This window comes from Ovis canadensis, chromosome 12 (genome assembly GCF_042477335.2).
Source record: "Ovis canadensis isolate MfBH-ARS-UI-01 breed Bighorn chromosome 12, ARS-UI_OviCan_v2, whole genome shotgun sequence".
Taxonomy (NCBI): Eukaryota; Metazoa; Chordata; class Mammalia; order Artiodactyla; family Bovidae; genus Ovis; species Ovis canadensis.
Window position 1 is genome coordinate 29,559,389 of NC_091256.1, and position 26,261 is coordinate 29,585,649.

At 38.5% G+C, this 26,261-nt stretch overlaps 1 protein-coding gene across 1 annotated transcript in view; it reads right to left on the reverse strand.

Annotated features, from left to right (window-relative positions):
- USH2A (usherin) overlaps positions 1 to 26,261 on the reverse strand; it is a 939,490-nt gene that overhangs the window by 169,781 nt on the left and 743,448 nt on the right. The window contains exons 55-57 of the mRNA XM_069544562.1: positions 15,143 to 15,250; positions 5,725 to 5,908; positions 4,628 to 4,785 (exon numbers count right to left, since the gene is read on the reverse strand). Of these exons, the coding sequence (XP_069400663.1) occupies positions 4,628 to 4,785; positions 5,725 to 5,908; positions 15,143 to 15,250 (450 nt within the window). The remainder of the gene's footprint in view (positions 1 to 4,627; positions 4,786 to 5,724; positions 5,909 to 15,142; positions 15,251 to 26,261) is intronic.

The following is a 26,261-nucleotide window of genomic DNA, read 5'->3' on the forward strand; positions in this document are numbered from 1 at the left end:
ATTTATACATATCATTGAAATAATAACATGTAAACTGAGAGCCCACTTAATTGCCCAAGTCATTTTTTGTTGCCAGGCAACCACAGAGACTTTTTCCTCCCAGCAACTTACCTATGTAAGGTTACTCCATCCTTACTGACCCAAAAAAGTGTGTGAAAAAAATCAGTTAAGTTAACCATTAGTTTGGCTTTGGACATTCAAGGGAAACTGGTCTAATTCACACTGTCAGAGTTTCATTGTAACTGATGACTTTTGCCTGATGTGGGTGGTTCATGGTTACTACACCTGGAGCACATCACAGTGACCTACGGCAGGGGTCTCCAACCTCTAGACTGCAGACTGGTACATCTTGTCAGATTAGCAGCGGCATTAGATAAGAAATAAAGCGCACAATGAGCTTCTAATGGAGTTAGTGGTAAAAAACCTGCCTGCCAATGCAAGAGAATTAAGAGACACAGGTTCAATTCCTGAGTCAGAAAAATCCCCTGGATGAGGGCATGGCAACTCACTCCAGTAAGTTGTGAGAACTCTCTTGCCTGGAGAATTTCACAGACAGAGGAGCCTGGCAGGCTACAGTCCATGCAGTTGCAAAGAGTTGGACATGACTGAAGCAACTTAGCAAGCACCCCCACAAAATGTAATACATGTAATGTGCTTGAGTCACTCCAGAACCATCCCTTGCCCCCTGGGTCTGTGGAAAAACGATCTTCCATGAAACTAGTCCCTGGTGCCTAAAAGATTGGGGACCACTGACCTAGGGCACTTAATTCCATCCAGGATATTTTTATTCATAAACTTGGGCTTGAGAACTTATCTTTGCACAAGCTTTCCAGGTGCTTCTAATGTTCACTCAGGTTGGGGAACTACAGGGCATGGACTGTCCATTTTCCAGCTCTGTGTATGATGTAATCACTTTGTAATGGCAGGATCGTATGATGAATACATAGAAAGTTCTCGATTGTCAGCAAATAAACAACCTCCAGTTATAACAAGTTTGTTTTCTTCCTGTTTAAAATATATACTTGTGACTCTTCAGGAACAGAAAAATGTTTTTATTATCTAAATCAAAACACAGCATGAGGTACTTTCCAATAAAATCAACTGTAGATTATACACAAGTCAAAATCATCTGCCTGTTTATTGAGTCCAAAATCCTTCTAGGCACCAGGAAAAAAGTTTAATTTAAGATTTTAATCTTTCCATATATTATAGGGTTTCTGTAATGGATTTTGTGCATCTGAAACTAAAAGATTGACAGGTCTGGATATTATAGATTTATTAACCATTGGTTACAGTGTTAGAGTTAGCATGTAAAGCATTTCTATGATATCCCTCAGGATGGGCTACAACGAACGATTTCTACAAAGCCTGAGGTGGATAAGGGTTAAGGTGACATTAAAAAGCAAAATTCCTGTTTCATTTCACAATGATCCTTTTTTTAAGTAGAAATATTATACATTAAACATAGAAATATAATGCTGAACTCAAAGGAAAAGATGTCAAAATTCTAAGAAAGAAGTCTCAAAATTTACAAACCCAGTTTTGGAGTCTGCAGTTTTATCATTTTGAAAGTAGGGGCCTTGGGATCTAACACATCTTGGGACAAATACATATTTAAAATTTGTAGAGATGTGGATAGACCTAGCCACTGTCATACAGAATGAAGTAAGTCAGAAAGAAGAAAACAAATATATATTAACACACACATATATGGAATCCATAAAAAAATGGTATAGATGAACTTATTTGCAAAAGAGAGACACAGATGTAGAGAACAAACATGGATACCAAGCGGGGAAAGGGGAGGGATGTTATGAATTGGAAGATTGGGATTGACATATAGTCCGTACTATGTATAAAACAGATAGCTAATGAGAACCTATTATACAGCACCGAAAACTCTACTCAACTGTCTATGGCAGCCTAAATGGGAAGGAAATTCAAAAAAGAGAGGGTGTTTGTATATGTATAGCTGATTCATTTTTTGGTACAATAGAAACTAATAGAACACTGTAAACAACTCTACTTCAATAAAATTAATTTTAGAATAATTAAAGGTAAAACTAATTATCCAAAAATTATCACTACCTGTAGAATATCTTTGCCTGGAAAATTCCATGGACTGAGGAGCCTGGTGGGCTGCAGCCCATGGGGTCACAAAGAGTCTCACATGACCAAGAGACTGAGTGCAGCATCTGCACACACAGAATATTATACAGACCAGATAATATATCAACTATACAAATTATCTCATTTAATCATTATAATAACCCTACATGTGGGCGCTTAATTATTTCCATTTTACAGATGGAGATAATTGAGATGCAGACAAACTGACTTATTTAAGGTCAGCTAATAGTACAAATATATGAAGTTGTTTATATGTGGAAACTAAAAAAATGTTACAAGTGAATTTATTTACAAAGCAGAAATAGAGTCACAGGTGTAGGAAACCAACTTATGGATAACAAGGGTAAAAGGGAGGAGAGGGATAAGTTGGGAGACTGGGACTGACATATACATACTACTTTATATAAAACAGATAAGTAATAAGGACCTAATGTATAGCACAAGAAATTGTACTCAAAACTCTGTAGTGGTCTACAAAGGGAAGGAATCTTAAAAAGTGAATATATGTGTATGTATAACTGATTCATTTTGCTGTATAGCAGAAACTAACACAACATCGTAAATCAACTATACTCCAAAAAAAATTTTTTTTTAAAAGAAAAAAGAAAGATGTTTTCAAATCCTTCCTGAGTGTAAAGTCTTAAGATTAGCAATGGCAATTTAGGTATGTCATAATGTGAACATGATAAGGAATTTAACACACCATGGAAAATTCCTGGTTGCTTGGCTAGGAAACCATCAACTTTACTTACCACCCTGAACTTTCCTTTATGTTCTTTGAGAACCTGGATAGTAGAAGACCCTGGGCCGAATTTGAGAAGTCTCCAGCCATCAGGCTGAATCTGACCTTAGGCTGGCTCTGTGATGCCTCATTTTACTTTGAGGGGCAAAAACATCACGACACCATAAAAACGCAATGGAGAAACATGCTAAAAGGAGGTAACATAGTCATGCTCTTCCATGAAGAGAGAAATAAATTCCATAAAAGAACATATCAATTTGCAGATTAAAAATATATATTTATTTATTTGGCTGCCCTGGGTCTTATTTGCACCACGCAGGCATCAAACTCAGGTCTCTTGCGCTGGGAGCATCGAGTCTTACCCACTGGATCACCAGGGAAGTCCCTAAATTTATATATTTTTCACTGTAGGAGATTTGGGTTTTCCTCTGTTAAAAGCAGAGTTCAAGAATATCTATGCTTCTAAAACTGAGATAAGGATTACAGCACTTGATAACACATTCTGGTGCTATTGATTATCTCCTGATTTGTTTAATTTAGTATGTTACATATTCATTTTAAAACAAAGGTGAAAGGAATCATTTATATTTAACAACTAAATATATTAAGCAACTTAGTTTGTCTTTGCTTAGAAAGTCTTGAGAGATTTTTGTCGGTGGATTTGACTCAAAAAAGACCCTTTTGTCTTTGTTCTTAGATTATGTTTGTACTTTGTTCTTAAAACCAACAGCAGAAGGATGTTGGTTCATGAGAATTTAAGTTTTATACATTTAGGCCTTTATGTTATGTTTATGACTATATTACCTGTTTTGACTGAATCATGTTCAATGAAAAATAAGTCTTTGTTAATTATTTTACAAAACAGATCTGTTGATAGCCCAAATGACTGTTAACCAATTATTTTCAGTACCATGTAGAAATGTGGCTAAACTTAACCTGATGGGGATAACAGGGTTTTGTGTTCATTTCATGTTTCAACTTCATATTAAGAATAGATGTTCAAAATAAAACCACATATCTTTGAAGTGCATAACACAATAAAAATCAGTTTTAAATTTTACTGAAACAAAACTTCCATATACCTTGCATGTTAAAAGACAAAGCAAGAAGATTTCACTGTAATCTTTAACCCACAGAGTTAATGCAATCAGAATTTTGGCTAAGGATGATTATTATATTCCAAATAATAATGCACTAAACTACAAAAGCAACCCACTATTAAGTCAATGGTTTGATAGAAGCTACAGAGCTCAAAGAGGAAAAATTCAGCTAACACAACTGGTCACAACTCAAGGTATTTGGGTGCAGTGGTCCATTTTTTTCTGAATCCCCATTCACTACTATAACACCAATGATTCAGTCTGGGGAATCCTGTAGAAATGAATGTTCAAGGTAATTCAGACCTATGTGACTTACCTTGGGTATGTATGAACAAGAAGAGATTTTTAGGTGCTGGTATTTGAAAGTATTGCTTTGATAGAAATGTATATATCTAGGTATCTATATCTTCATCTGCACACCTATACCTTTATCGATCTATATGTATGTATATAAATGCTTATGCATATAAACACTTGTGAGTGTGGATAAATGCTTATGCATATAAAGTCTTGTGAGTATGATTTGGTTTATTCTGTTTATATTTATCCAGAGACAGATTGTGTCTTTCTGACTTACTAAATTCACATTTTCATCCTATCTCCAGTTAATTTCCTCTAAAATGTTTTATACACACACACTAGTTCTGTTTCTTACCTGGTGGTGTCCAAGCTACAAATATGGAATAAGGCCCGATTACTGTGATGTTATATGGAGGCTGGATTTCTTCTGGCGTTAATATAGGTGTCTGTATAATGTACTCATCACTTGGACTGCTGCCACCTCCAGTTGTGGCTTCTAACTTATAAACATATCTATATTTCAAAAAGAAAGAATTGTGATAAAGCAATGCACAGGGAATTGAACATTGATTGTTGACTTTTCTATCTATTGCTTAGTCCTAAATTTGTGACAAGCTGCAAATTCCCTGCTTCCTATTCAGAAACTTTACTATAGAGCTTATAGTTTTCCTACCACAGGCAACGCTCTCTCCACTGTTTTGGTCCTTTTCCCATTTTATTTTTAACCCTTGAGTAATTAATTGCTTTTCTTAAACATTTCAGGAAAGTCTTGGAGTGTGCTGGGGGATTGTGGAGGATTCAAATGAACCTTCTCCATCTTTAATGGCTTAGCATTTAGGGAAGTATGTTTAGAGAAAGATGTTTCTAAATTGATCTGCTACTCTCTACAATAAAACTAAATTGAACTCTACTCCCTGCAATAAAACATCTGTTGATCCAAGATATATTTTATCTCTGCTGAGAAATGAATGGGAATGAACTGCAAATATGTGGAACTTTCCCCCCAATCCACTCATGTCTATACATAGTATCACAAGTAGAGAAAACACTATACCAGATATAAAGGCGGTTGATGTAAAACAAACCTCTTTAAATCTCTTTTCTTGCTTGTTTAGGGATGCATGTTTTTGAAGATCATTTGATAATTTAAAAAATTTAATACTTTGTATATTTTGTATACTTAAAAGTTCTCATGTCAAATAAAAGACTAATTATTTATTTACATTTTAAAGGAATTTCACATCCTCTGAGGACTAGTATAATGAGCTAGTGCTTAGGTCTTCAGTCTGAAATAGATTAAGAGATCTTATTAGCTATGGAATAGCTAATACATGAGGAGATTAATCAACCAATTGATATAATATCGTTTCAGCTGGAGATGGACTTATTCTTGATCCTGAAAAAACCTAAAATTCTCACTTGTATGACTGTTAAAGTTTTCTTTTAGTTTACCTGCTGTTGGGCTCCAGGTTTTTATCAGTGAAGTTCTGCTCCTCACTGCCCCCCACGAAAATCAAGCTTCCATTACGACTCAATTGATATTGAGAAATGAGGCCATTGGGCTTTTCTGGAGGGCTCCAAAATAATTCCACTGTTGTAGAATTGATGACAATGTGTCGAGGTGTCACCCAAACTCCTGGCAAAGATAACACTATGAGTTTTTATTGTCAGGATAAGATAAGCATATTATCAAAAGTCATACCATCCCTCACATACTATGATATTTTTATCTGTTGATAAAAAAATACATATCATGGTGAGCAACAAAAGTACATTTTATTTGCTTTGGAGATAAGATATATAACTGGATACTAATGTATTTTTTAATGCTTTAATTATTATTATTATTATGAATTACCTCTAGTATCTGACAACTAGGGGTGGGAAGTTTCTCTATGTTGGCTGTTAATCTGAGTGTCAGGAAGGCCTAAGAGACTATCCAGGGAATCTCAACTTGGATGCCTATTTACTTGGTATCATAATCCAGTGTTGGTGTTTGCCTGAATTGCCAAATTCAATGAACAAGCATACTTTGCATTTCTGACACTGCTCTCTGATTCTTTTTTCTGGCTACTTCCTTCAGTCTCATGTACTGGCTTCTCTTTCCTTCTTGTACTCCAAAATGATGTAGCGCCTTAGAGAACTAGACTCTCTACACTTCTGTCTCCTCATCTTACCTAACACTCTCTTTGTAGATGATCATTTAGTCTCAGTTTTAAACACTGTCTATATGTTGAGCACTGCCCGATGCCCAACTCTGTGCTAAATCTCTCTCTTGAGTGTCACGCCCTTGAATCTACTCTCTAACACTGTCCACCTCCAGTTGGATGACTAATTACACTTCAAAAACCTAAAACATCTAAAAATGGAACTCGCGGTTTTCTGGTCTACCATCTATTTGTTTTCCACTCTTATCCAACTATTCATTTTCTTGGGGAAAACACAAAAAATTATCCTTGAGGCTTTTAGTTTTTCACTCCTAAATGGAATCTATCATCGAGTCCCGCAGATTCTACTCTGAATGTGCATAGACCTTATATTTTGACCTCTCTTGATCCAAACTACATTTCTCCCTCTCATGAACTCCTGTGATAAAGTAGTGTCCATGTTTTACATCTTGTCCATCTTTATTTCATTGTAACCTTTATAAAAGTATATAAAGTGTGTATTTAAGCTAAAATAATCTTCGTAAAATATACAACCCTGTATGGTCCTACATTTTTCTAGCTCTGGCCTACCTGGCACCATTCTCTCTACCATTCACGAAGCTCTAGCCACACCAGACTCATTTCTAGCCTAAGAATGCTTCAACTTCTTTCACACCACTGAGTTTTTGCACTTCCAGTCCCTACGACTGGAACACCTTTGTTCATGACACAATGACAATTATGCATTTTATTCTCCAAATTCAGTGACCAGTGTAAATATCATCTTATTGGGGGGGCTTATTTGACCACTATTACATAACCATAACTTTAACACAGTCTAAGTGATACCCACCTTGTTCCTCTTGATCGTATATACACTCTTTTCTATTTCCTCTCAACATGCATAACATCATAATCCTTTTTTTATATCATAATTATTTTCAGGTATTTATGACTATTTCTCTATCCTGCTTTTAATAAGGTTAGCCCCATGAAAGCAGGGATTTTCTCTGTATTAGTAGTCCATGTACCTTTATGGATAGCATAATGCCTAATAAGTATTAAATGAATAAAATTATTGAAAATATATATCCTGCAAATTATTACACTTATGGAATGCAAATATGACTAAGATATGGCTCATTTTTACAAGGAATTGATAACTTTCTGTATAAAAGATAAAATGTATATACAAACAACAGTAATTCAAGGTCAAATTTTAAGTACTCTTTATAAGTATAAAAACATATTGATGGAGAACCTAGAAATGAGAAAGATCAGTCTCCCATTTCATGTTGTCATCTGTTCATGTTATGAATAGACACTGTAACTCTCTTCTTCAGCTTTTAAAAACTAATTTCAACATTCAGTTCAGTTCAGTTCAGTTCAGTTCAGTCGCTCAGTCATGTCTGACTCTTTGCGACCCCATGAATCACAGCACGCCAGGCCTCCCTGTCCATCACCAACTCCCGGAGTTTACCCAAACTCATGTCCATTAATTCGGTGATGCCATCCACCATCTCATCCTCTGTCGTCCCCTTTTCCTCCTGCCCCCAATCCCTCCCAGCATCAGGGTCTTTTTCAATGAGTCAACTCTTTGCATGAGGTGGCCAAAGTACTGGAGTTTCAGCTTCAGCATCAGTCCTTCCAATGAACACCCAGGACTGATCTCCTTTAGGATGGACTGGTTGGATCTCCTTACAGTCCAAGAGACCTTGGAAGTCAAGAGTCTTCAACACCACAGTTCAAAAGCATCAATTTTTCGGCGCTCAGCTTTCTTCACAGTCCAACTCTCACATCCATACATGACCACAGGAAAAACCATAGCCTTGACTAGATGGACCTTTGTTGGCAAAGCAATGTCTCTGCTTCTGAATATGCTATCTAGGTAGGTCATAACTTTCCTGCCAAGAAGTAAGCATCTTTTAATTTCATGGCTGCAGTCACCATCTGCAGTGATTTTGGAGCCCCCAAAAATAAAGTCTGACACTGTTTCCACTGTTTCCTCATCTATTTCCCATGAAGTGATGGGACCAGATGCCATGATCTTCATTTTCTGAGTGTTGAGCTTTAAGCCAACTTTTTCACTCTCCTCTTTCACTTTCATCAAGAGGCTTTTTAGTTCCTCTTCACTTTCTGCCATAAGGATGGTGTCATCTGCATATCTGAGGTTACTGATATTTCTCCCGGCAATCTTTATTCCAGCTTGTGCTTCTTCCAGCCCAGTATTTCTCATGTCTTCTGCATAGAAGTTAAGTAAGCAGGGTGACAATATACAGCCTTGACGTACTCCTTTTCCTATTTGGAATCAGTCTGTTGTTCTATGTCCAGTTCTAACTGTTGCTTCCTGACCTGCATACAGGTTTCTCAAGAGACAGGTCAGGTGGTCTGGTATTCCCATCTCTTTCAAAGTTTTCCACAGTTTATTGTGGTCCACACAGTCAAAGGCTTTGGCATAGTCAGTAAAGCAGAAATAGATGTTTTCCCGGAACTCTCTTGCTTTTTCAATGATCCAGCAGATGTTGGCAATTTGATCTCTGGTCCCTCTGCCTTTTCTCAATCTAGCTTGAACATCTGGAAGTTCACGGTTCACGTACTAGTGAAGCCTGGCTTGGAGAATTTTGAGGATTACTTTACTAGCATGTGAGATGAGTGCAATTGTGTGGTAGTTTGAGCATTCTTTGGCATTGCCTCTCTTTGGGATTGGATTGAAAACTGACCTTTTTCAGTCCTGTGGCCACTGCTGAGTTTTCCAAATTTGCTGGCATATTGAGTGCAGCACTTTCACAGCATCATCTTTCAGGATTTGAAATAGCTCCACTGGAATTCCATCACCTCCACTAGCTTTGTTCGTAGTGATGCTTTCTAAGGCCCACTTGACTTCACATTCCAGGATGGCTGGCTCTAGGTGAGTGATCACACCATCATGATTATCTGGGTCGTGAAAGTCGTTTTTGTACAGTTCTTCTGTGTATTCTTGCCACCTCTTCTTAATATCTTCTGCTCCTGTTAGGTCCATACCATTTCTGTCCCTTATTGTGTCCATCTTTGCATGAAATGTTCCCTTGGTATCTCTAATTTTCTTGAAAAGATCTCTAGTCTTTCCCATTCTGTTGTTTTCCTCTATTTCTTTGCATTGATTGCGGAGGAAGGCTTTCTTATCTCTCCTTGCGATTCTTTGGAACTCTGCATTCAGATGCTTATATCTTTCCTTTTCTCCTTTGCCTTTCACTTCTTTTCTTTTCACAGATATTTGTAAGGCCTCCCCAGACAGCCATTTTTCTTTTTTGCATTTGTCTAACCCGAGACATATGTGTCATGATGTAGAGGTCTGACAGAATGTGGTCCACTGGAGAAGGGAATGGCAAACCACTTCAGTATTCTTGCCTTGAGAACCCCATGAACAGTATGAAAAGGCAAAATGATAGGATATTGAAAGAGGTACTCCCCAGGTCGGTAGGTGCCCAATATGCTACTGGAGATCAGTGGAGAAATAACTCCAGAAAGAATGAAGGGATGGAGCCAAAGCAAAAACAATATCCAGTTGTGGATGTGACTGGTGATAGAAGCAAGGTCTGATGATGTGAAGAACAATACTGCATATGAACCTGGAATGTTAGGTCCATGAATCAAGGCAAATTGGAAGTGGTCAAACAGGAGATGGCAAGAGTGAATATCGACATTCTAGGAATCAGAGAACTAAAATGGACTGGAATGGGTGAATTTAACTCAGATGACCATTATAGCTATTACTGTGGACAGGAATCCCTTAGAAGAAATGGAGTAGCCATCATGGTAAAAAAAAAAAAGTCCAAAATGCAGTACTTGGATGGAATCTCAGAAATGACAGAATGATCTCTGTTCATTTTCAAGGCAAACCATTCAATATCACAGTAATCCAAGCCTATGCCCCAACCAGTAATGCTGAAAAAGCTGAAGTTGAACAGTTCTATGAAGACCTACATGACCTTTTATAACTAACATCCAAAAAAAGTTGTCCTTTTCATTATAGGGGACTGGAATGCAAAAGAAGGAAGTCAAGAAACACCTAGAGTAACAGGCAAATTTGGCCTTGGAGTACAGAATGAAGCAGGGCAAAAGCTAATAGAGTTTTGCCAAGAACACACTGGTCATAGCAAACACCCTCTTCCTGCAACACAAGAGAAGCCTCTACACATGGACATCACCAGATGGTCAACACCAAAACGAGACTGATTATATTCTTTGCAGCCAAAGATGGAAAAGCTCTATACAGTCAGCAAAAATAACACTGGGAGCTGACTGTGGCTCAGATCATGAACTTCTTACTGCCAAATTCAGACTTAAATTGAAGAAAGTAGGGAAAACCACTAGACCATTCAGGTATGACCTAAATAAAATCCATTATGATTATACAGTGGAAGTGAGAAATAGATTTAAGGGATTAGATCTGATAGACAGAGTGCCTGATGAACTATGGACAGAGGTTCGTGACATTATACAGGAGACAGGGATCAAGAGCATTTCAATATTAGGTTCCCAATAACCAATAGTTTTTGATTGATTGTATCTCCTGTGTAAGTTACTCAGTAAAGGGTAAGATTTCAACACTTTTATAAGAAAAAATCTCAGGGCATTCAAATGCAATTTACTTGCAACATTCTGGAAGAATCAAGATAGACTTAATCATGGCTCAAACTTACTGATTTTCTAAGAACAACCTACTTCTGAGAAGAAAGTAGTTTATTTTGTTCTGAAAGCTCACTTTATGTTAGATACTTGGACAAATACACAAATCATAACATACTTTTATGTCTGGGTCGCTCTGCCAACAGCTGCTAAATGACTCAACCAACTAATTAGAGTTTTGATTCAAACATGATGTTAATTTGTTGATTTAAGAGATAAAGTATAAAGCTTTGGTTCATAATATGCTCCCTGCAGTCCTGTTTTTCTCACCTTGAAGGATGTTTTAAAAAATCACCACTGTACTAGAAAAGGCTATTGCTTAGTTTCTATTTTGCTTCAGTGAGTGTAGCCTGTGGGTAGAGAGGAGTCAATGAAATAAAATGAAGCCACATTTTGAAGTTGCTTATGTTTTAAATGAAACTTGAGTTTTATATTTATATAAGCAGGAGAAAGCTCTGTCCATTTGCTAATAACCCTGTGTCCATTGGTTTGATCTATAAGATGAAAGTGGAATGTGTGAAAAACTAGTAAGTGCTCCATTTTTACTTTTGAACTGTGGTGTTGGAGAAGACTTTGAGAATCCCTTGGATTGCAAGGAGATCCAGCCAGTCCATCCTAAAGGAAATCAGTCCTGAATATTCAGTGGAAGGACTGATGTTGAAGCTGAAACTCCAATACTTTGGCCACCTGATATGAAGAGATGACTCATTGGAAAAGACCCTGATGCTGGGAAAGATTGAAGGTGGGAGAAGAAGGGGATGACAGAGGATGAGATGGTTGGATGGCATCACTGGCCCAATGGACATGAGTTTGAGCCAGCTCCGGGAGTTGGTGATGGACAAGGAGGCCTGGCGTGAGGCAGTCCATGGGGTCACAAAGAGTTGGACATGACTGAGTGACTGAACGGAACTGAACTGAATGATGTGGAGACACTTTTATCTTGGCAACTGCAAGAAATCATTGATAGAATAAGACTTGCCTTTGGTGAGAGGTCTTATTAAGGTCTCAGGTGAAGAATCTACCTCCCTCACAGAGCCTAGGTCTCAGTGACATCAGAAAACTGGTCTACAATATGGGAGGGCAGAATTGAGGCAATTTAAGAGAAGGAAATGGATGGTCATGCGGGAAATCTTCTAGAAGTGGAGTGGGGAGCCGGTAAACTAGCTGAGAGGTTTAAGGGGGAAAGGTCAGAAGGAAACCTTGATATAATATAACCTCTCTTGATATAATACCTGCTGAAAAAGGAACATGTCTATTGGATTTGTCTTAACTTTGACTTGAGTGAAATGCAATATTACCCACTTCTTAAATCCATATGAATCATTCCAAGTCAAAAATACCAACATTTTTTTGTGGATTGGCTTTCCCTCGGAAGTTAATAAAAAGAACCAGGTCTTTATTGGCTAACGTCAGAAATGCATTGACTTCTGGACTGTTCAATATTTGTTCATTTGTTGATTTAACATTCTATTCAAATGTGTCATTTTTGTGTGTGTGTTGAGCACTGTGGATGTGTGGGTAAAAACAAATAGTCTTTATTCTTCAAGGAAGGATATCATGAGTAAACGTGTTAGCCGCTCAGTCATATCCAACTCTTTGTGACACCATGGACTGTAGCCTGCCAGGCTCCTCTGTCCCTAGGATTCTCCAGGCAACAATACTGGAGTGGGTAGACATTCCCTTCTCTAGGGGAACTATCTGACCCAGGGATCGAAACCAGGTCTCCTGCATTACAGGCAGAGTATTTACCATCTGAGACACCAGGCAGCAATTCTTAAAAGAGAGCAATAATCCAGTTCAAGCTCTTCCCACTACTTGACTAAGGGTACACTGTTTTCCAGGAGGCCAAAATTATACAGAATCAAGACCAGCTTACCAGTGGGGTCATAATATGTTTTAGCTTCTTTTTTACATAGATTGAAAATGACAGACATAAGGAACTCTCAGGGTGGCTGTGAACAAATGCTTCCTTTAATTCTCTCCATATCCACTTAGACACTCAAATGTTAGACCGTCAAATTATGCCTGATCATTCAGCTAGGCCTGTTAAAATTAGTTATACTTGGATTATTAATTTAAGAGGATATAATATGTTTATTTCCACTTTAGCAAAACAACACAACTTAATGTCACTGCTGCTTTGTTCCCTTACAACCTCCAAGTTAAGCACTCAGACTGCATTTATTTCTCATACAAGTTATTCACAATTGGCACTTATACAGCCGGAAAATGGATTCTAAATCCATGTTCCTTCTGCAGAGGAAAGCCCATTTAGTTTACTGTTTCTTTGCTCAGTTATTTGTGTTAAAGGAAAGGTGAATAAAGTTAAAAAGCAAATCAAGTAAAACATTTCTCATCTCATACTCCCCAGCACTGTTGAAAGCTATAATTTTTAAGTCATGAAATCTGAGCTCTTTCAAGAAAATGTTTTTTGTTTTGGACAAAGTGAGAGTAGAGATCCATATTGCCCAAGAATTTAAATATATGGATTGGATGAGCAAAGTGGAGAGATCCTGTTCTTCTATCAGGCTTTAGTTTCAGCCAAAACTGATTGATAGATCCTTTAGAAATTATCCATTATCATCAAAGTATCCATTTGATAGTTTCCCTTTCCAAAAAATCCACTGCTGGTTTCTTCCTTTCAAAGGAACACTAAGCTTTTTGACATGAAACATTCTTTATATAGAAAACATCATTAGTGAATTCCTGGTGAGGAGCCATATGCCCCATATGTGGAATTTTCCATTTTATTCCCCATTTACTGGTAGGAAGTTCAGGTCTAATATTCTGAGGTACAACAACCCCTTCATTAGAAGAATAATGGACAAGTAGTTCAGGACTCTTTGATGAGCATTAATATTACATTTCTGTTCAGAAGGTTATTTATGCCTCTTGTTTCCCCACATGGGAAACAGCAGATAATAAAGATTAACAAAATAATTAGTTGATCACTAGCCCAAGTTTCTAAGCATATTTTTCTTCTAAAAGTAAATGATACTATCTGTCCCAGTTCTTAACCCAAAGACCACTGTTATCAGGTAGATATGCATGCTTCCAGAATCTTTCCTATGCATTTATCTATAAAATGAATATAATTTTCTATGTGTGGCTTTAGACATAAAGATGCCATATATTAACACAGTTCTATAACTCTACATTATATGTACAGATCACCTTGTTTCTTTAAATTGATGGAATTCCATAGCGTGACTATATCTGAATAAATTTAGCAATTCCCTGACTCAAAGACATTTAGATTACTTCCAGTATCTTGGCATTCCACAACAACAATAAAGGCTTCAATAGACAACCTGGTACATGCCTCCTTGTGCAGTTGTGAAAGTGTTATTTTCTGGCATTAGATAATGAAATTGAAGCTGCTCTGTCACGGGGAATCAACATTTTACATTTAATAGACATTGCCAATTTGATTTCTAAGGTGATGGTCCCACTTCCCAATCCCTCAAGCTGTGTTTGATAGTATATTTCCTCCATCTGTTCACTTGTCGAATTTCTTCATCCTTGTGGTCCATCTCAGAAGGCATCTACCCTCTAAGATCTTTCTTGAAGTCCCTGATGGGTTGTAATCTCTCCCTTCCGAGATTAACCTGGGCATTCTGTTCATTAATTCTCATTTAACATCACCTCTAAGATTCTCTCTCTTTATGTCAATTTGGTTACTTACCCTATCACTTCTACTTGATTGCAAGTTCTTATGGGCAGTGAATATTTTTATCAGCTTCAACATGGAGTGTGGTGCTTGTTATATTTTAGCTGCACTGGGAATATTTAACCTTTGATTTTTGGAGGAATTTCATATCCAAGTACATAGTATCTTTTTTCTTCCAAGGAAAACCACATCTAAGGAATTGAAAGCAAACTGCCTTGGGAGACTTATAGATTAACTAAACTTGAAAAACAGGAAGCTAGAATATTATTTTGGATCCATATACTTTATTTCTTCTTCCTCGTTTGTTATGATACAGTTTACAGAGTTCATGTCAAAATACCATATGAAAACTTCTTTTTCCCAACCATGGGTACTTTTTAATTACCTTGAGGGGCTGCCTGCAGAGTCTGACCTAGAAAAGGCTCACTTGAAGTGCATCCAGCAGATGTACAAGCTCTAAGTGTGAAGCTGTAGTTGGTGTATGGCTGGAGACCTAGAAAGAGCAAACAAGAAATCAAGTACCTCTTGAGAGGATTATTTATTATCAGGTAAACACTAGCAGTCACATGCAGAGTTGCAGATATGATATCCAAAATTTTTAAGAGCAGAAAACACTCCAAGGGGGAAAGGAACTTCATAAGCAGCTCCGTATTAAAAGACATTTCATTTCTCAACTGCAAAACAACAAATTCTAAGCCTTCAAAGAGATTTGAAAATTCTTGTCATCCATCCATTCATCCATCCATCCATCTTTCCATTAATTCCCCTGTACCAGGTATCATTAAAGAGACTCCCCTGCCTAGAGGATCGAGGTGCTCCATCTCCCAAACAGCCTATTCCATCTCTAGAGAGCTCTAGAGTTCTCTTTGTTTGGTGTGAAAGTCCTTCTTTATATTGTGGTGAATTCTTTCTAATACTTCCAACCACTAGGGACAGAGAACAAATCTAATTTCTTTTCCACATGACAGTTCTTCAAATATTTGTAGACAGTTATCAAATACCCCTGAGTTTTCTCTTCTCCAGGCTAACCATCCCAGTTCCTGCAACTGCTTCTTATATGAACAGGGGCAGGGAGAAAAAAAATAAAAAGAAGGTTAGAGTCAACATTTTTAGCCTCAAGCCATATTCGGCTCATATTAACTTTTCTTTTAACTTTGCATTTCTTTACCATATATGCTCCTACTGTACCATCTCATAATTCTGTAGTTTTTTGCAAGGTATGTTGTCTTGTGTTTACACATAGATTAGACATATTATGAAGAGGGAACAGTGTTTAGTATTTCTTTTATAATAAGATGTATAATGTAGCACAGTAATTGCTCAATAAATTCTCAGGAAAAGAAGGAACATCAATCCACTGACAACAGATATACTGATATCTGTTGGCAATTCACAGATAACAGTTATATACTGTTCCATGTCCATTCCAAACTCCCTAAGTAGAGTTTGCTTCTTTCCCCCCACGTGCCCCCCGTAACCATAAGTTCATTTCCAAAGCCTGTTTCTCTTTTGTAAATTCATTTGTATCACTTAATTTTAGATTCCATATATAAGGAATGCCATTTTGATATTTCTCCTTCTCTGTCTGTACACAGTGCTATATTTAAAATGGATCAACAACAAGTTCCTACTGCATAGCACAGGGACCTCTGCTCAATGTTACGTGGCAGCCTGGATGGGAGGGGGAATTTGGGGGAGAAAGGATATATGAATATGGATGGCTGAATCCCTTCTCTGTCCACCTGAAACTGTCACAACTTTGTTAATCAGCTATAACCCGATACAAAATAAAGTTATATATTGTTAGATTTCACCACTGCATGGCCAGTGACCTTCCAGAAGTTACTTAGCTTCATTCTGCTTTGATCTACTGATCTGTAAAATAAGGAATCTCTGCATCTAGTCTCTAAGGCTGTTGAGAAGTACGTAGAGTAGTACTTTACTTTAGTAGAAGCAACTTTAAGACTCAGCAGCATTCAACAAGAATACATCGAGGCTAACATTTGTTTCCTTAACTCCTGGGAAAAGTAAAACAAAGCCAAAGCTTTAAAAATATTTTCTGATAAAAGAACAGGACAATATCTATGTCAAATAATTGGGCTAAGTTACAACATGGAACCAATAAGTTTCTATACTTATTTTTTCACGAATTTTGAGCTGTTTTCACATATCCTGTTCTTTTGGTGAGCAGACTCTCCTTCCAGACATTTATGTGTCACTCTGTCACTTTATGTATATCTATTCAAATGCTATATTTTAAAAGATTTTGGTCAGTTTATCTACACACAACAACCAGTACTTTTTATCCTCTCAAATTACTTTATTCTTTCATAGCCTTCTGCACTATCTGATGTTTATTTCTTTAACGCTTGTCTCCACCTCTGTGACATAAGCCTAAAAAGGACTTGCTTTTGCCCACAACTGTATCCTTTGAATAGTGACAGGCACAAAGTAGGTGCTCATTAAGTGAAGGAAAAAATTAATTAACTAGTTCACTTAGAATTGGAGCAGTAGTCTGGCCTCTCTGCTAAAGCCATAATGTTCTGTAGCTGGAGCTGCTTTGGGATTCAGCTTCAAAACACTTAGTGTTTCCTTATCAATTTAATGATAAGATGTGGATACTTATTTGATTATGATCTTCTACTTGGCTGCTATGGAGGATTTACATACTTCTCATATTTACCTGATTTACAGATGAGGAATATGATGAAAGATCTAGGCCATTTCCAAGCCTTGTGGGTTTGATAAAAGCTTATAGGAAAATGCTCAAGATGATAAAATATAGAGCTCAAGAGAAATATTTAAGAATGAAGGTCAGGGATGGTGGTGACTGATTTAGTCTGACAAAGTTGCCTTCTTTACTCCCATTACTGAAAAATGGGGTCTTGACCCTTGTAACACCACTGTATCTGAATATCTTACTTTCTCACTTAGAAGGTAAGCCCTTTGAGGGTAAGGATGGTATCTTTGAATGTTTTTAAAATCATTTCTCCCCATGTATTCAACATGTTTCAAAAATTGTTTAAGGAAGGCCAGGGCATAAAAGCACCCAATAAGGATGGCACGGTTGTGATGCTATGATATGTACATGTACCATCGCAAGTGTGATGTGACCAAACAGGCCCTTCCTCTTCATTCCATAGGGACTCTTGCCCACAGCATCAATTTCACTGAGTAGGAGACTCTTCTCTACTTGCATAATACTATTAAAATAAAAACAAATTAATATAATTTATGAACAATAAATATTTTCTAGATTTTTTTTTCTGAATGTCAGGCTTAAGTATGGCTAGCAAAAATGAAGCAATACTTGATTTTTCTCTGGAATAGTCTGACATAAAAAAGCCTTTGTTCTCTTTCACATTTTGTATTCTGGTTGGTCTGGTTTCAGACTTTCGAAGGACAATTTAGGATGGGTCTTAGGAAAACAAGAGAAAACATCATCCCAGAGGTATACTAAGATTGATTAGAAGGTTGAAGGTATTTGTAATGAGGACTGTCACTAAAAGAAAATCTAAATATATAAAAATAGAAATTGTTTTTCCCTTACAAAATTTTTCTAAAGGGGGTTGAGCGTCATCCATTTCACACTAGAAGACAGATGTAGGGAGGCGGTACAACAGCAGAGAAATTAGCCTTTGAAGAACCTCTGCTAGACTGAGGAGGGTGTGCAAAGGAGGCTGCCACAAGGCGCTGAAATTGAGAGGGTGGCGTGGTTTAGCAGAGGGTCGGGCCAGAGGTAGTGAAGGAACATACATCTCTTGGAGACACTGGAATACCAGGATTAAGGGTGATGGGCAGGATGTAGAACTGAGCATTAAGCAGAGAGCATTGGTCAAAAAGTCGAAAGATTATCAAACTAAGTGAGGTAAGTCAGAGAGAGAAAGACACATATTATATGATACCACTTTATGTAAAATCTAAAGATAATGATGCTAGTGAACTGATTTACAAAACAGAAATAGAGTCACAGACATAGAAAAGAAAGTTATGGTTACCAAAGGTGAAAAGGGTTGGGGAGGGATAAATGAGGAGTTTGAGATGAATAGACACACTCTACTATACAGAAAATATTACATTATATTATACTATACTATATTTTATAATATACTTTAATATTATACTATACTACTATACAGAAAATATTATTCTGTGTGTATATATATATGTGTGTGTGTGTGTATATATATATATATATATATATATATATATATACACATATATATATATCTTTGCCAACAAAGGTCCATCTAGTCAAAGCTATGGTTTTTCTGGTAGTCATGTATGGATGTGAGAGTTGGACTATAAAGAAAGCTGAGCGCTGAAGAATTGATGTTTTTGAACTGTGGTGTTGGAGAAGACTCTTGAGAGTCCCTTGGACTGTAAGGAGATCAAACCAGTCCATCCTAAAGAAAATCAGTCCTGAATATTCACTGGAAGGACTGATGCTGAAGCTAAAACTCTAGGCCGGGCGGGGTGGAGGAGGGAGAAAGGAGGGTGGCCCGCCGCCCTCCTCCCCACCGCACCACCCCACCTCCCCGCCCCCCCCCCCCCCCCCCCCCCCCCCCCCCCCCCCCCCCGTGCCTCCCGCGCGGTGGTGGCGGCGCACCGCGACCCTCGCGGACCCGAGGGTGCGTCGCGCGGTCGGGCATCCTCGCCGCGGGCGGGACCGGGGCGGTCGGGTCTCCCGGCCCAGTGAGCAGCCTCCACCTGCTGCAAAGAACTGACTCACTGGAATGGACTCTGATGCTAGGAAAGATTGAGGGCAGAAGGAGAAGGAGACGACAGAGGATGAGATGATTGATGGCATAATTGACTCCATGGACATGAGTTTGAGCAAGTTCTGGGAGTTGGTGAAGGACAGGGAAGCCTGGTGTGCTTCTGTCCATGGGGTCCCAAAGAGTCGGACATGACTGAGAGAATGAACTGAACTGATACAGAAAATGGTAACAAACAAGGTACTACTATATAGCACAGGGAACTATATTCAATATCTTGTAATAGCCTATAATGGAAAAGAATCTGAAATACATACATATATATATACACACACACACACACACACACACACATACACATATATAACTGAATCACTTTGCTATATACCTGAAACACTGTAAATCGACTATACTTCAAAAAGAACTACTTATAAAAATAAGGCAGAAGAGTTCAAAGACATCTCCAAATCAAAAGGAGTGGAAGTAGAGAACTGGAGAAAAGCAGCAAAGTTTGAAGAAGAAGAAAGATTAGAGTGTGAGGCATGAGGCTGGAAGTGAAGGGGGCAGGGATGATGGCTTATTCGTGCGCAGTTTGTCTCCCAGAGATGCTTCTGCCCCTGCAGTGTAGGGCTTCTGACCAGGTGAAAGGACCAGGTGGATCAAGCATAGATTCAGACTCATTTCAATTGTCATTCACTAGCTTGTATCATGGTGGCTCAGAGGTGAAAGCGTCTGCCTGCAATGCAGGAGACCTAAGTTCAACCCCTGGGTCAGGGAGATCCCTGGAGAAGGAAATGGCAACCCACTCCAGTATTCTTGCCTGGAGAATCCCATGGATGGAGGAGCCTGGTGGGCTACAGTCCATGGGGTTGCAAAGAGTCGGACACGACCGAGGAACTTTACTCACTCAGCTTGTGTCATGTGATTCTACACCTGTTATATTTAACTTCCAGAGTATAGTCATACATTTTTAATAACAAAACTTGAATTTTCTTTGGAGAAACCAGTCTTTGGCCACTATCAGGCCTTGTGCTCGGTTGAGAGCTGACTTCACCCAGGCCAGGACAGATATCAACACTCAATTCTGAGAAATGGTAGCAGCGTTCTGTGACCTCATTCAGGCCGCTGAAAGCTAGGCTTAGAAACAGAACTTTCATTCATTTTAAATGGTTCTTTTTCCACCACACAAAGCTTGAGAATGGAGGAGAGTTCAGATGAAAAGCAACTGTGTCCTGGAAATGTCATTTGGGCAAAAGAAATACAGGAAAACAATAGAATGGGAAAGACTAGAGATCTCTTCAAGAAAATTAGAGATACCAAGGGAACATTTCATGCAAAGATGAACACAATAAAGGACAGAAATGGTGTGCACCTAACAGAAGCAGAAGATATTAAGAAGAGGTGACAAGCATACACAGAAGTTTCCCTATCTATTTATGGGGAAACAGTGGAAACAGTGGCAGATTTTATTTTGAGGGGGCTGAAAAATCACTGCAGATGGTGACTGTAGCCATGATATTAAAAAGATGCTCTCTCCTTGGAAGAAGTTATGACCAACCTAGACAGCATATTAAAAAACAGAGACATTACTTTGCCAACCAAGGTCCATCTAGTCAAAGCTATGGTTTCTCCAGTAGTCACGTATGAATGTGAGAGTTGGACTACAAAGAAAGCTGAGCGCCGAAGAATTGATGCTTTTGAACTGTGGTGTTGGAGAAGACTCTTAAGAGTCCCTTGGACTGCAAGGAGACTCAACCAGTCCATCCTAAAGGAAATCAGGCCTGAATATTCATTGGAAGGACTGATGCTGAAGCTGAAACTCCAATACTTTGGCCACCTGATACAAAGAACTGACTGATTAGAAAAGACCCTGATGCTGGAAAAGATTGAAGGCAGGAGGAGAAGGGGATGACAGAGGATGAGATGGTTGGATGGCATCACTGACCCAATGGACATGAGTTTGTGTAAACTCCAGGAGTTGGTGATGGACAGGGAAGCCTGGAGTGCTGCAGTCCATGGGGTCACAAAGAGTCAGACATGACTGAGTGACTGAACTGAACTGAACTGATGTCATTTGGTAGCCTTGAGTGAGCCACACCTAAAGTCTACACATGATTTTTGTTGTTTGTTTCATGAGCCTTTAAGTGCCCATTTGTAGAACCCTGGTTAAACTGTTTTCGGTAACCTTCAAGAAACAGAGTTATAAGTGATACTACTCTTATAATTGCTAATAATGTTACATGTGTACACACAGGGTCAGAGTCTTCTATGTTACACACAGCGAGCATAAGCAGCTATTATTATGTGTATGAGCTGATCTGCCTTTATACGAGCTATAAAGAGGTACCAGCAGCAGCAGCAGCAAAGAGGTACCAGATTATGGGAGCGAGAATTAGCAAGAACATGAAAAAGTCTGGTAAAAGGGTGAGGAGGTTTCACCTTTAATATCACCAGAACAAGAAATATTGTTCCTGCTTCAAAGGTAGGAAAACAGGCTCAGCGAATCAAATAGGGACACAGTGAACAAATGGTTGGGTTGGAGTAGGGACAAACCAATGATTTTAACACCAAGTCCTGTGCTATCTCCATCAGATAAGAGTTATATCAAACACACTGAAAATTTTCAATGACTGAGTTCCCTCTAAAGATTAAACAGTATCTGAATGATATAAAAGGGATAGAAACCACCGTAGTTGTTCTTAAAGTGAAATACAATGGAAGGATTTCATTCAAAACACAAATTAATACAAAAGTTAAAAAACAAAATTGGGTATGTTTTATTCATTTTTTTCTCCTCTTTTCACTGAACTCTAAACATTAATTAAATGTATCTTTCGAGAAAAGCAGTTATTCTCTAAGGAAGTTGCTTATTTGATTGCATAAAGAACATACCAATTAAAGTTTCAGTTCCCTACAGTTCAGTCCAACTCTTTGTGTCCAACTCTTTGGGACCCCATGGACTGCAGCATGCCAGGCTTCCCTGTCCACCACCAACTCCTGGAGCTTGCACAAACTCATGCCCATCAAGTCAGTGATGCCATTCAACCATTTCATCCTCTGTTGTCCCCTTCTCCTCCTGCCTTCAATCTTTCCCAGCATCAGTCTTTTTCTTCTTTTGTTTTACTTTATTTTACTTTACAATACTGTATTGGTTTTGCCTTACATCAACATAAGTCCGCCACGGGTGTACATGTGTTCCCAATCCTGAACCCCCCTCCCACCTCCCTCCCCATACCATCTCTCTGGGTCATCCCAGTGCACCAGCCCCAAGCATCCTGTATCCTGCATCAAACCTAGACTGGTGATTCGTTTCAGTAAGTCAGTACTTCACATCAGGTGGCCAAAGTATTGGAGCTTCAGCATTAGCATCAGTCCTTGCAATTAATATCCAGGCCTGATTTCCTTTAGGAATGACTGGTTTGATCTCCCTGCAGTCCAAGGGACTCTCAAGAGTCATCTCCAACAGTTGAAAAGTATCAGTTCTTTGGCACTCAGCTTTCTTTATAGTCCAACTCTCACATCCATAATGGAAAATGCATAGTTTTAACAATACAGATCTTCTTTGGCAAAGTAAAGTCTATGCTTTTTGATACTGCTGTCTAAGTTTGTCATAGCTTTTCTTCCAAGGAGCAAGAGTCTTTTCATTTCATGGCCACAGGCACCATCTGCAGTGATTTTGGAGCCTAAGAAAATAAAGTCTGCCACTGTTTCCATTGTTTCCCCATCTATTTGCCATGAAGTGATGGGACCAAATGCCATGATCTTTGTTTTTTGAATGATGAGTTTTAAGCCAGCTTTTTCACTCTCCTCTTTCACTTTCATCAAGAGGCTCTTTAGTTCCACTTCAATTCCTGCCATAAGGGTGGTGTCATGTGCATATCTCAGGTTATTGATATTTCTCCCGGCAATCTTGATTCCAGCTTGTATCATCCAGTCCACCATTTTGCATGATGTACTCTGCATATAAGTTAAATAAGCAAGGTTACAATATACAGCCTTGATGTACTCCTTGCTCAATATGGAGCCATCATTCTATGTCCATTTCTAACTGCTGCTTGTTGACCTATATACGGCTGTCACAGGAGGCAGGTAAGGTGGCCTGGTATTCCCATCTCTTTAAGAAATTTCCACAGTTTGTTGTGATCTACACAGTCAAAGGCTTTAGTGCAGTCAATGAAGCAGATGTTTTTCTGGAATTCTCTTGCTTTTTCTCTGCTCCAACAGATGTTGGCAATTAGATCTCTGGTTCCTCTGCCTTTTTTCTCTTTTTTTCAATTTTTATTTTTACTTTATTTTTCAATACTGTATTGGTTTCACCATACATTGTCCTCTGACTTTTTTCAATCCAGCTTGAACATCTGGAAGTTCTCGGTTCAGGTACTGTTGAAGCCTAGCTTGGAGAATTTTGAGCATTACTTTGCTAGAGTGTGAAATGAGTGTGACTGTGTGGTAGTTTGAACACTCTTTGGCATTGTCTTTCTTTGGGATTAGAATGAAAACTGACCTTTTCCAGTCCTGTGACCACTGCTGAGTTTTCCAAATTTGCTGACATATTGAGTACAGCACTTTCACAGCATCATCTTTTAGGATTTGAAATAGCTCCACTGGAATTCCATCACCTCCACTAGCTTTGTTCATAGTGATGCTTCCTAAGGCCCACTTGACTTCACACTCCAGGATGTCTGGCTCTAGGTGAGTGATCACGCCATCGTGGTTATCTGGGTCATGAAGATCTTTTTTGTATAGTTCTTTTGTGTATTCTTGCCACCTCTTTTTCATATCTTCTGCTTCTGTCAGATCCATGCAGTTTCTGTCCTTTATTGTGCCCATCTTTGCATGAAATGTTCCCTTGGTATCTCTAATTTTCTTGAAGAGATCTCTAGTCTTTCCCATGTTATTGTTTTCCCTTATTTCTTTGCATTGATTACTTAGGAAGGCTTTCTTATCTCTCCTTGCTATTCTTTGGAACTCTGCATTCAGATGTGTATACTGAAACTACAGTTTACTTAATATTTACTACTCGCAGGCCTTCTTCCATGTACTTCCTAGACATCAACTGACACCATTAAAGCCCTTGGGGAGTAAGACAATTACTCCCAGAGGAACTGCTGTTCTCTGCTCAGATAACAGGAGCCAAAGCATAAAGAGATGAAGGAACTCACCTCTGCTAACAGAGATAAGAAAGGGTGAGGTCAGGATGCAATTCTGGGCAGTTGGGACTTCCCTGAGTGACTCAGATGGTAAAGCGTCTGCCCAAAATGTGGGAGACCCAGGTTCACTCCCTGGGTTGGGAAGATCTCCTGGAGAAGGAAATAACAACCCACTCCAGTATTCTTGCCTGGAAAATCCCATGGATGGAGGAACCTGGTAGGCTACAGTCCATGTGGTTGCAAAGAGTCAGACATGACTGAGCGACTTCACTTTCTTTCTTTTCTTTTTGGGCTGAAAAATGTGAGCCGGAGCAGTTGGATCCATCCTATGAGGCTTCTAAGTAAAATGACACAGATCCTTCAAGGCCTAGTAACACTTCTGGTAATATTAAAAATCCACATGGGGCTAAGTATTTGAATATTTTCATTTGGAATATGAGCACAATTCATGTACAGAGTCAGACTCAGCTTAGCAGTCTGAAGTCAGACTCTGGGTCTAATCCTTATCTACCTATCAGCTACGACCACAAGCCAGCTTATTGACCTCAGTTCCCATATATGTAAACTGTGAGCACAGGAATATAGACTGCTTAACTGAACCACAGGCTAATATGAAAGAAGACAACAGATGCATCCAACATTTGTTTATTCTTTTCTTAGGTCCAGTAGCCATGTACAAAGGTGAGAATTAGACCATAAAGAAAGTTAAGTGCTGAAGAATTGATGCTTTCGAATTGTGGTACTGGACAAGACTCTTGAGAGTCCCTTGAATTGCCAGAAGATCAAATCAACCAGTCCTAAAGGAAATCAACCCTGAATATTCATTGGAAGGATTGTTGCTAAAGCTGAAGTTCTAACACTTTGGTCACCTGATATGAAGAACTGACTCACTGGAAAAGATCCTGATGCCGCAAAATACTGAAGGCAAAATGAGAAGAGGGCAACAGAGGAGAAGATGGTTAGATAGCATTACTCACTCATCAGTCAGACTTGACTTAGTGACTGAACAACAATTTCTTAGGTCTTGTATTTTTCGTATTGTTAGAGGATTGATTTACTAATAGATTTGGTTCCAATAGTCTGTAAGTCAAGTGTGGACTGCCATGAGGCATAGATGATTTACATGACCTGGATGACCTTTCATATATTTGACTCTGTAAAACTCAATAAAATCAACACATTTCAACTGGAATTTGCTGTCACTTTAAGGAAGCCCCTATTGGTAGTCCTTAAAATGAGATATATTTGAAATATTAGCAACAGGCAGTGAAAAGGGCACACCAATTGAAAGCTACTCATGAACTGATCAGGATGAGAAGAGGGAAATAAAGAGATGTCTCCAAGGAACCGTTCTGACTGTAACTTAATCCTGAAGTCAAAGAGTAGAAGGAGAAAAGAAAACATCATTCAACTGCTCAGCATTGAATTAAAAGAGTAAGAAATAGCGGCTGTAGAACAGAGAAAGACAAACGCATGGAGAAAAGCCAAGTATTTAACATTTCAGTAGAGTGAAGATTACTGTGGCTGCAAATTACCTGAATTTCCCTACAGGGAATCATGTTCTCTTTTAAAGGAAAGGGGCATACTATAACCAAACTCATTACAATTACACTTTCAAGTAACATTCCTTTCAAGA